The sequence below is a fragment of the Rhizophagus irregularis genome, chromosome 4 (assembly GCF_026210795.1).
Source record: "Rhizophagus irregularis chromosome 4, complete sequence".
NCBI lineage: Eukaryota > Fungi > Glomeromycota > Glomeromycetes > Glomerales > Glomeraceae > Rhizophagus > Rhizophagus irregularis.
The window spans coordinates 4,622,765-4,633,810 of record NC_089432.1 but is presented as its reverse complement, the minus strand read 5'-3'; the positions used below and the strand labels follow the sequence as shown (position 1 = coordinate 4,633,810).

Sequence of the window (11,046 nt, the reverse complement as noted above, 5' to 3'; positions counted from 1 at the left end):
AATCAACTTACATGGAAAAAGAGAATTAAGATTATTTATGATATAATTCTTGCACTTAGTTATATTCATGATGAGAAAGCAATTCATAGAGATTTACATTCTGGAAATATATTATATTCACAATTAAATGATTATTGGTATATTAGTGATCTTGGATTTTGTGGACCTGCTAATAAATCTTCAACAAGTATATATGGAAATCTTCCTTACATAGCACCCGAAGTTATTGTTGGAAGAGGATATACTTTTGCATCTGATATTTATAGTATTGCAATGCTTATGTGGGAAATTTCATTTGGACAACCACCATTTATGGATTATGAAGATGAACATATTCTTGTATATAATATTATTGATGGTATAAGACCAAAAATTGTGCCAGGAACTCCGTTAGAATATAAAAATTTAATGAAAGAATGTTGGGATGCTGATCCATTAAAAAGACCTGACGCTTATGCACTTTGGGATAGAATGGAAAGAATTAATTTAGATTATCAAAGTATGTCAGATGAATTATTCAAATCAGAAATAGAGAATTTAGAAGTGAATAAAGTAGAAGAAAATTATACGAGTAGCAGATTATTTACAAGTAAAATTCACAACTTTGAAAATCTACCTGAACCAAGAAATGCAACAGAAGGTATAAGTGTATAATATTTTATTAATGGATGTATTTATTTTAAAATACATTATTAATGTTATCTTTTTATTATAATAGAAGAACAAGAAGGTATAACAATAATTTCTACCATTTTTGGTTACTATAATTATTTAGTTTTAAATACTTTATTTTACTGTTAATAGTGTTGCATAGTAAATTGTATGATTTTAACGTTTTTAACAATAGTAAGTTTTTAATAACATTATAGCGTTGAATTATCATGTAATGATGTCTAATAATTAATTTTTATTTTAGTTAACGACTTTAATAAATCAAATGAGCAGTATAGTAAGAAATTATCGAGTATAATTAATAAATATTTTTTAAAGGTTATTTATTTGAAATAATTAATTAAATATTAAATCTATTTCTATGTTCTTAATTTTAGGTGATAGTGAAAAATTACCCAAAGAATTTATAAATTTGCAAAATTCAAATAGTAAGTAAATAAGTGAAATAATAATATTCATTGTATCAGTTTCATTTATTAAATAACGTGACTTTTATTTTAAAAATAATATGACGAAAAAGAAATAATTCAACAACAAATGAAAAGGAAAGATATTGATATTGATGGTAAGCAAAAAAAAAGTAAAAATTATTTTGTCAATATATTTTATTTAATGTAGCTTTAATTTAAAAATTTTAGATGATGAAAAAGAAATAATTCAACAAAGAACGAAAAGACAAAATATTGGTGATGTTGATGGTATGCGAATTTTTTATTTAATTTTATGTTATTTTTTAATTTAATTATTTATTTCTTACAGATGATGACGAAGTATATAATAATCCAAATCTTCATTCAGAAGAACAAGATGAACTGGAAATTCCTGATGGTAAGTTCTTAAATAAATTGAATTTCTTTTTAAAGCAAATAATTAATTTATAATTTGTTATTTTTTAACTTTAGATGGATTTTAAATTGTCTTTTGATAGATTAAATTAACAATATTTTTTTTTTATATTTTAAATTATTATCACTTATTAATTTATCATGGATTATTTAAACACTAAGACTAGAGTAGTAAATGTTTTACAAAATTCTTAGTTTGTAATTTAAATAATTTAATAAATTTATTCAAATTATTAAATGACCTCATGAAAGTATAACATGATATTGTGCACACGTTCTATATTAAAAAATTTGTTTTCAATTTTTTACAATAACCTCTTGTTATAAAATAAAAAAAACACAATTTACTGCAGCGCACCACCAGAATTTTGCCATCCAAATTTAGTTTTAATTTTTCAAAATTAATTAACTCATTTTAGTACTATTGGTAAAATCATATTTACATCTGGCTCCAGATTTATCAAGCGGTACTGCTGTTTAATTGAAATTATGCTGGGTCAAAAACTGTTGTGGATCAGTGGATGATAATAGATGGAAAGGGTACGTAGGGGAGTTGGATCAACTGTTTAGTACATTTTTTTTGAATATATTGTATTTGTATTTTTTATAAATAAATATAAATGTGTGGTATGGCCCAAAAAAATTTAAAAAAATGAAATTATTTTTTAAAAAATTATCTTTCATTATAAATGAAATTGTTGTTCAAAAAAAAAAGTATCAAATAAAATTTTATTATGCTATTAATGCTAATTTTTTAAAAAAAATTTATTTGAGTATTTAAAAAATGTATCATTAAAAAAGATATATGATGAAACAAATTATATTTATTATGTTATTATTAAAAATTGTTAAAATCTATTAAATCTATATAGATTCAATTTTTTATCTTCATTTTTTATTAATGAGATGTTTATAAAATTAACGTATGGCGTTAATTAATAATGAGATAATATAAATATATTTTTTTATATAAAAGTACTTTCAATTTCTCTTTAAAACAATACTTCTATATATAAAAAGGGACCATCAAGAAACTTCCAAAATAGATCTTGTATTTATTTATACAAATAAAATGACATCGATTTGAAGAATGTTAGTTACATTCTTAATATGAAAAAAAAAGAATCCACACCCTGGATAATATTCACTTACACAAGAGTCAAAAACCAATCCTTATAAAAAAGTCCAAAAAAAAAAGATGTTACAGTAATACAGTATTTATGTTTTTAAACTAAAAAAATCCTCTCCTATAAGTTATGATCGTTAAATTCCAAGAGATTTACTTGAAATAATTTTATTCAAGTTTCCCCTCCTCACGTGGAATTATCGTTTAAAGTCTCTGATTTTGAAAATACCAAATAATTGTTTCATTTTATTGAAATTCATGAAATTCATCTGTGACGTTAACAACACACAAATGATTGGATATATGTCATGTGATTGCAGATCAAATACGTGATTTTTATATAATGCAATAAATAGAGAACAAGGATTATTTATTAATTTTATTAAATAATTAATAATATATACAGTGACACCTCTCTAAGTGCACCCTCCTTGGGACCATAGTAAAAAAATAGTAGAATGTGCACTTAGAGAGGGTGTGCATTTATAGAGAGTAAAATATTAAGAGCTCTTATAAGTTGGGACCAGGCCCACCGTGCACTTAAAGAGAATTTATATAGTGCGTGCACTTATAGAGGGTGCACTTATAGAGGTGTCACTGTATTTGTAAAATATGATTTAAATATAAAAATTAAATATATATATGATAATATTAAAATAAATCAAAAACATATGTATTGAGTCGAATTAAACATATAAGAATTATACACCAATAATCCTTCAGTTACTCACTTCTATGATCTTATATGAATTGTTTTTCGTCTCTATTATTAAAATACAGTATACAAATTTTATTATCAATTGTTATAATAATATATTGTTCTAAACAAATACACAACCCGCATTTTAAATTCCCATTTTATTATTTATGGTAACTTCATTTTCTTCCATGTGTTTTTTTTGTGATTTTTTTTTGTGATTTCAATAGTTAAAATGTATAATGATTGGTTTTTTATTACATAAACCTAGATTTCCCTTTTTTTTCTCCTTTATTTTACAAAATTTGTAAAATATGAATCGTACCTTATCCGTAGATTTTTTTAAATTTACTCCAAGATCCTATTGATTATAATGTAAAAATTATAATTGATGAAGAGCAGAATATTAAATAATTGAACCTATATTCAGCAATCTCAGCTTCTAGATTCAATTATTTTAAAAATGCTTTATCTTTACGATGGACAAAAAAAGAAAATGGAATAATTATTTTTAAAAAGCCTAACATTTCACCTTTGATATTTCAAGTTCTAATAAAGTAATTATTTTACTTCCATTATGATTAATAAAAAAGAAAAAAAAATTACCTCAAAATCAAATTATTATGAATAGGTATATTTATTCAGGCCGTTGAAAATAATTAGATTAGTCTTATAATCTTATTATTGATGTTATAATTGCCGCTGATGAACTTGATTTACTTGAGCTTTATCAACAATTTGAGAAGTTTTGTTTTGGAATATATTAGAATGGAAAACAAAAGATATTGTTAAAATTTTGCAATGTGATAATTTCGTTAATTTACATAAAGTTGCAAAAGATTTGTTGTGTAATAGTCCCGAAGTTATTTTTGAATCAGATGATTTCTTAAAAATGGAAAAAACTTATTCAATTTTTAAGATGTGATTATCTTAAATTAGAAGAAATTAAAATTTGGGAATATTTAATTAAATAGGGAATCAAAAATACCAATTCCATATTAAATAATGATATAAAAACATGGAAACCATTGAATTTCATAGATCTAAAAAAAACTTTACAAAGTTGTATCCCTCATATTCGATTTTTTCAAATGTCACCTGATGAATACACGAAGATTAGAACTTATTTTAAAAATATTTTACCTGATGATCTCGATGATGAAGTTACTCAATATTTTTCAAATTCTGCCTCCAAGATTTATATTTGACTCCAAGATTATTAATGCTACAGATGTTGCATTAATAGCAAGTTGGATCGATAAGAAAAAAGGAACACCTTATTATTTTAAAGATTTACCATTGAAATTTAATCTTATTTATCGTGCTAGTCGTGATTGTTTTAGGATTGGTAAATTTCATAAACATTGGACTAACTATTCTTATAATTTAAAATTCGCCACCCAAGAGAGATAATTGGTGGATATAATCCATTAGAATGGTGTCGTACCAACAGATGAAAGATCCCGTAATCATAAAAATTATCAATGTAAAACGTTAAATAGTTTTTTATTTTCATTAACAAGTCGATTTAATCCTATATTAAGTTGAGTCAATTTTGAAAAGGAAGCAATCATTTGGAGAGACCATATTTTGGTTTACAAGATTTGTATATCAAATCATCAGGATCTTTTATTAACAATATTGTTGGTAAAAGCAAGCAACACCCATATGAAAAGAAAATCATTAATAGAGAAACTTTTAAAATAGAGGAATATGAAGTATTTCAAGTTATTATTGATAATAGATTATCTACCTTGATATTAATTAGGGTTCAAAAGATTTTTAAGAAAAGTTTTAATATTATTAAACGGGTACTCAAAATTATATCCCGAAATATTATACTTATTATTCTTATAATTCTTATAATTTTGTGTTTAAATTGGCTTTATTTACCAACAGCGGTCAAATCGTTACAACCACCGAAAGTCCGATTCAACCTCGCTCTAGTAAAATAAATGTTATTTTTGAAATAATTTAAGTTACGCGGAAATCGTGTTAATGATGTAATGATACACGCCCACAATAAATACTGAAATAGTATATTAAATTTGACGTCATCAATATACAAGGTTACGTGAGAAATTATTGCAAACACATGTTTACGATTAATTATACTACATAGTTCACATGTTTATAACATGACTCATCATGGTTAAGTAATACATGATTAAAATATATAAAATAGCCACTTTTATCTTTTTATTCGCTTTAACTCCTTTCTCCTTTTTATTCCTTCTCGCTTTTCTTTTTCTTTTATTTTTATTTTCTTGTTAAGTATGGTAATAGGTAAGGTACAACCAACTCCACGACTCATTTTAAACCGTAGGTACGAATAACTCCACGTTAAACACTTTAAAAAGTTAAAGCCATACTTAAACAAATTGTTAATAAAGTTGAGTAGAGAAACCTGTGTTTATTGCTCGATCGACTTTCCCACATTACGTATATATACGTACGTATTTTATGTATGTATGTACATAGTACGTATTGTGTATATATGTAAACCAAATAATTAGATGGGGGGATGAGAAAGCTTATTTTTGATTTTACAAAAATAATTTCTTTCTTGTTCTGATGCACATGTGCATTATTTGTTTTATTTGTTTTGATTTTTACGTAAATAATTTTCTTTTATAATTTTCTTTATTGTTTTTAATGCATGTGTGCATAAGTAGTTGAATCTGGGGCCAGAACATAACTAAAAAAACACAGTTTACATATAGAATTTGTCAAGTTGGGAATGTTATATATTATATATCTATATGTCCGAACGTCTCTGCTCAATTTTTATTCTTAACAACCCAAATATTATTATTATTTTTTTTAATCCTATTAATTATAAACTGGTTGTATAAAATTACGGGTAAGTGGTTTCTTTTTTCCCTGAACGAAGCTTGCCACCTCTACGTGGTGTTCAGGAGAAACGGTTGTAAGTTAACAACTGGCCAAGAGCAAGCAATATTTTATTTTACATATTTTTGGATTTTTTGCTGTACGCGGTTCCAAGTTATAGTATTGACGATATGCATAGGTATTAGGCATGACAGTCGAGAGGAACATGTATCATAGGAGGTAACTTAGGAAGGATGTTAAATGAGGATGAAGGGAATTCGGAGGTGAAGGATGGTTGAGAGGTAGGAGGGCGAACCCAGTTAGCGGCTGCGGAAATGTTGTTGAAATGTTTAAAAAGTGTAGATGGTGACTCACAAAAGAGTGTAATGAGCACCTCTGTGGAAGTTTAGGATCGTCTATCGCTCTGACGATAGTTTCATCAGAAAAATAGGTGGAGGAACGACCTTGAATATCATAATAAGAAATCATTTTTAAGTCAAGCAAATAAGATATTCAAATGCGGGCAAGGGCTATCGAACATAGAAGAAAGATTAGAGAAGCCACTATGTATGGTAAGTACAAAGGGATGGTGCGCACTGCAGGGTTCACGATCGGGCTAGTTTCTTCCCAATTGCATCCAAGGTTACAGCCTGAACGGAGTCTTACTTAGTTATTTTTGTAACTAATCTCTTTTAATTCTTTAAAATTTATAGAGAACGCTCAAGGAAAAATAAGAAGAAAAGACACTATGTATGGTAAATATGAAGGGATGGTGCGCACTGCAGGGTTCACGATCGGGCTAGTTTCTTCCCAATTGCATCCAAGGTTACAGCCTGAACGGAATATTACTTAGTTATTTTTGTAACTAATCTCTTTTTTAATTTGTAGGGAACGTTCATGAAGAAAAGACACTATGTATGGTAAGTATGAAGGGATGGCGCGCACTGCATGGTTCACGATCGGGCTTAGGCGTAGTGGTAGGTGACCATTCTCCAATGAATTTGCCGTCCTTCTTACAATAGGTACGGCAAGCATTATAGTTGGTAACCCCTATAATATAAATTCAAGTTTGATTAAGTAAATTTTAAATATTTATATTATTGGAAATATTTAAATTACTGTTTCACACTATGAAAATTATGTAATTTTTGCAAAACTATGATCATTATTCTAATGGAAAAATCATATGATCATGATCAATAAAATAGACTTTTCGTAAACTGTGGCATCATTATGATAGCATCAGTATCCACAAGTATCCTATAATATCTTTGTAATCTTATTTGCATAATACAATTGTTTGAAAATATGAATAATTTTTTTTTTTACAGAAAGTTCTGATAGATGGCCTAAATAACGTCATTTTGACTTTTTTTAAGGTATTTCAATATTAGCAAATGCTGCGACTTGTTGGAACTTAGTAATCAGAGGAAATAATTTTTTAGTAGTTAAAGAATAGCTCAATTATTTCTATTATTTCTATATTATTAAAGTGCATTAGTCCATATCAGATTCCAAAAAAATTGTTACCTTCCTTATGAAATTAAATAAATCAATGCTATTTAAGTACATTTCACAATGAATTCCTAAAATTCTTTTGTATGTCATATGAATAAAATTAGTTAATGAATAAAGTTATTTGATAAAAAGATATACATTATTATATTAATGTCCTACTTCTAAATTAAAAAGTTAGATAACAATTTTGGTTTATAAGATTAATTGAAATTTACTTAAAGATACAAAAATCCAATTAATCCAAAATTTTTCAAATATGTATTAGTTTAAAAAAAACTGTTTAAGGAAAGTGTGGGTGAGAAATATCCAATATTGGTTTTTTTTTATTGTACTATATTATATTTATTAACAGTTTTTTTATTGCGCTCTAATAGATTTATACGGTTAGTGTAGAATTTTTTTATTTGACAATTAATGATTGGATAATTGATCAGCTGATATATACATTGGAAATGGTTTTATATACTTATACTATTCTTGATAATTTATATTTAATAATTGGAAAAATTATAAAAAAAAAAAAAGATTTATATAAATTACAAACTAAGAAATTTGTAAAATATTTACTACTCTAGCCTTAGTGTTTAAATAATTCTAAAAAAAAAAATCACATTTAATATTTAGATAAAACATATAAAAAAAAAGGAATTATTTAAATTACAAACTAAGAATCTTTTTAAATATTTTACTATAAATAAAGAACAATTTTTTGTTGGCTATCAAAAATTATAAATCTTTTACAAATAATTAGTTAATTTTCATCTTGTTTTAATATCTAAATTAAATAAAATTAATTCACATAAACACTAACTTACAAGATTAGTTTTTTATATACTATATTACATACCTAATGATTTCAAATCTTAATTATACAATTATTTAAATCTTCGCTTACTAGCATTTCATTCACTTTCATACTAGCTTGTAAATCTTCATTTTCAAGAATTTCATTTAAGTTTTTACTACTAAAATCAAGTAAGCGACTTGTATAACATGCTTGCGAATGAGATTCAGTAACAAGAGTGTTATGCTTAATTGGTGTATTTATAAATTCCATAACACTGCATTTTAAGTTCTCATCAATATCTTCAAATTTCATTTCATAAGGAAGATAAATCCATTTCTTAATAATATCTAAGACTTTTTCAGATGATGGCCTTTTTAATGGATCTTCATTCCAACATTTTTTCATCAAATCTACATAACATTGTGGAGTATTTTCAATAATTTCAGGACGTTCACCCTTACAAATACTTAAACTAAGTTGAATATCATGTGCCCTGTTATTAAATGGTGGTATCCTGTAAGTTCTCACATAATCATAGAAAAACTATATATATCACTAGCAGGAGTATAAGCTTTGCCTCTTAAAATTTCAGGTGCCATAAATGGTATAACACCAAAAATAACGTACTCTTTTAAAAATGATTTTGCAGGTTGACATAATCCCAAATCACTAATATAAATTTTATCCTCATTCCTATCATTATGACTTAAAATATTACCATCATGAAAATCACAATGAATAAGATCTTGCTGATGTATCTCATTAAGTCCAGAAATAATCTCATACAACATATATAATTTTTGTTTCCAATTATTTTTGATTATTCTTGCTAAATTTTCTCTTAAATTACCTTTGTTTGCATAATCCATTACTACCATATATTTTAAATTATCTGGATTTTTTGTAAATTTATAAAAATTAATGATATTATTTGAATCTAAACATCTTTCATGGTATTTCCACTATAAAAAAAAAAATAATAATCAATCAGTATAAATAATTATTAAAAAAAAAATAATATACTAATATGTTAATATCATACTTCATGTAAAAATTCATTTAAATTTTCATTTAACTTATCATGACATTTAAGAATTACTTCTTCATCCTTATAATCATTTAACCAAATAGCTTTGTATATAATACCAAATCCTCCTTGATTAAGATATTCAACATTAATAAATTGATTATAAGAAATCCATTTTAAATCCTTTTTAAAGATAAATTCATCCAGAATTGCATTTCCACTCCTTCTTCTGTTAATTTAAATGATTAAAATTATTAATAAAGTTTTTATTATAAATTACAATAAAGTTTAAAATTAAAATTCTAAAATTTAAATAGGAATTTAATATTAATGCAAGTCTTAGTTTTTTGTATAAATACATGTAATAACCTATATATTATTCACAAACTTACAACTAAACCCTGTAAAAAATCTGATCCGTGTTTTATCTTTCCATGTTTTTTCCGTGAATGTATCATTTTCATGGAATTTATAGCCTTAAATCATGGAAATTTTCATCTCGCTAACACGGATATCCGTGAATGTATCATTTTCACGGAATTTTTACGGAAGACACAGAGAAATAATGGAAATATTCGGATAAAAATTTTTTATAGGGAAAATGTAATAGATATTTTTCAAATGAAAAAATTCAGTTAGCAAATAAATATTATATAAAATATATGATGATAAAACAACAAATAAATTTTTTAAATAAAGAATTTAATTAATTTAAATTATATGTAAATATTATATAAATATGTGATAATAATAGAATTAAATAAATAACTTATAACTTACCAACTAAAAGAAATTACAAAATAATTTTTTAAATAAAGAATTTAGTTAGTTCAAATCATATACAAATATTATAATGTGCAATAAATAAATAACTTACGACCTATATCATTAATAATTTTATACATAAAGAATTTAGTTAGTTAAATTATATGTAAATATTATATAAATATGTAATAATAGAATTAAATAACTTACGTCCTATATTATTAAATAATTATTTAATAAAGGTTTTAATTAGTTTTAAATTATATGTAAATATTATATAATAGAATTAATTAAATAACTTACGCCCTATATTATTAAATAATATTTTAAATAAAGAATTTAGTTAGTTTAAATTAAATTATATGTAAATATTGAATTAAAATAGATAACTTTATAACTTACCAACTAAAAGTGAATACAAAATAATTTTTTAAATAAAGAATTTAGTTATTTAAATTATGCATATAGATATGTAATGACAGAATTAAATAATAACTTACTCTCTAGTATATTATTAAATAATTTTTAAATAAAGAAGTTAGTTTAAATTAATGTAGATGTTATGTAAATATGTAATAATAGAATTAAATAAATGATTAAATAATTATTCAAATAAAGAATTTAGCTATTTAAATATGTAATAATAATAATAGATTCTGAATAAATAACTTATAACTTACTAACTGTTAAATAAAGAATTTATTTAGTTCAAATTATATGTAAATTATTGTAAATATCATGTAAATATATAACTAAATAAATAACTTACTCTCTATA

General features: G+C 24.3%; 3 protein-coding genes across 3 annotated transcripts; 2 read left to right on the top strand and 1 right to left on the bottom strand.

Annotated features, from left to right (window-relative positions):
• Positions 1–501: 501 nt before the first annotated feature.
• On the top strand, positions 502–1,585 carry OCT59_024323 (uncharacterized protein; the record flags this gene model as incomplete). The annotated part of the gene is made up of 9 exons (XM_025315750.2): positions 502–640; positions 719–730; positions 805–846; positions 917–949; positions 1,050–1,100; positions 1,193–1,237; positions 1,311–1,370; positions 1,432–1,500; positions 1,575–1,585. The coding sequence occupies 9 exons, from the start codon at positions 502–504 to the stop codon at positions 1,583–1,585; spliced, it is 462 nt and encodes a 153-aa protein (XP_025182188.2).
• Positions 1,586–6,689: 5,104 nt separating this feature from the next.
• Positions 6,690–7,194, top strand: OCT59_024322 (uncharacterized protein; the record flags this gene model as incomplete). The annotated part of the gene is made up of 3 exons (XM_066135351.1): positions 6,690–6,744; positions 6,886–6,927; positions 7,061–7,194. The coding sequence occupies 3 exons, from the start codon at positions 6,690–6,692 to the stop codon at positions 7,192–7,194; spliced, it is 231 nt and encodes a 76-aa protein (XP_065991381.1).
• A 1,247-nt stretch (positions 7,195–8,441) lies between these two features.
• Positions 8,442–8,789, bottom strand: OCT59_024321 (uncharacterized protein; the record flags this gene model as incomplete). The annotated part of the gene is made up of 2 exons (XM_066135350.1): positions 8,442–8,465; positions 8,586–8,789. 2 exons carry the CDS (start codon positions 8,787–8,789, stop codon positions 8,442–8,444), a joined length of 228 nt encoding a protein of 75 aa, XP_065991380.1.
• Positions 8,790–11,046: the final 2,257 nt, after the last annotated feature.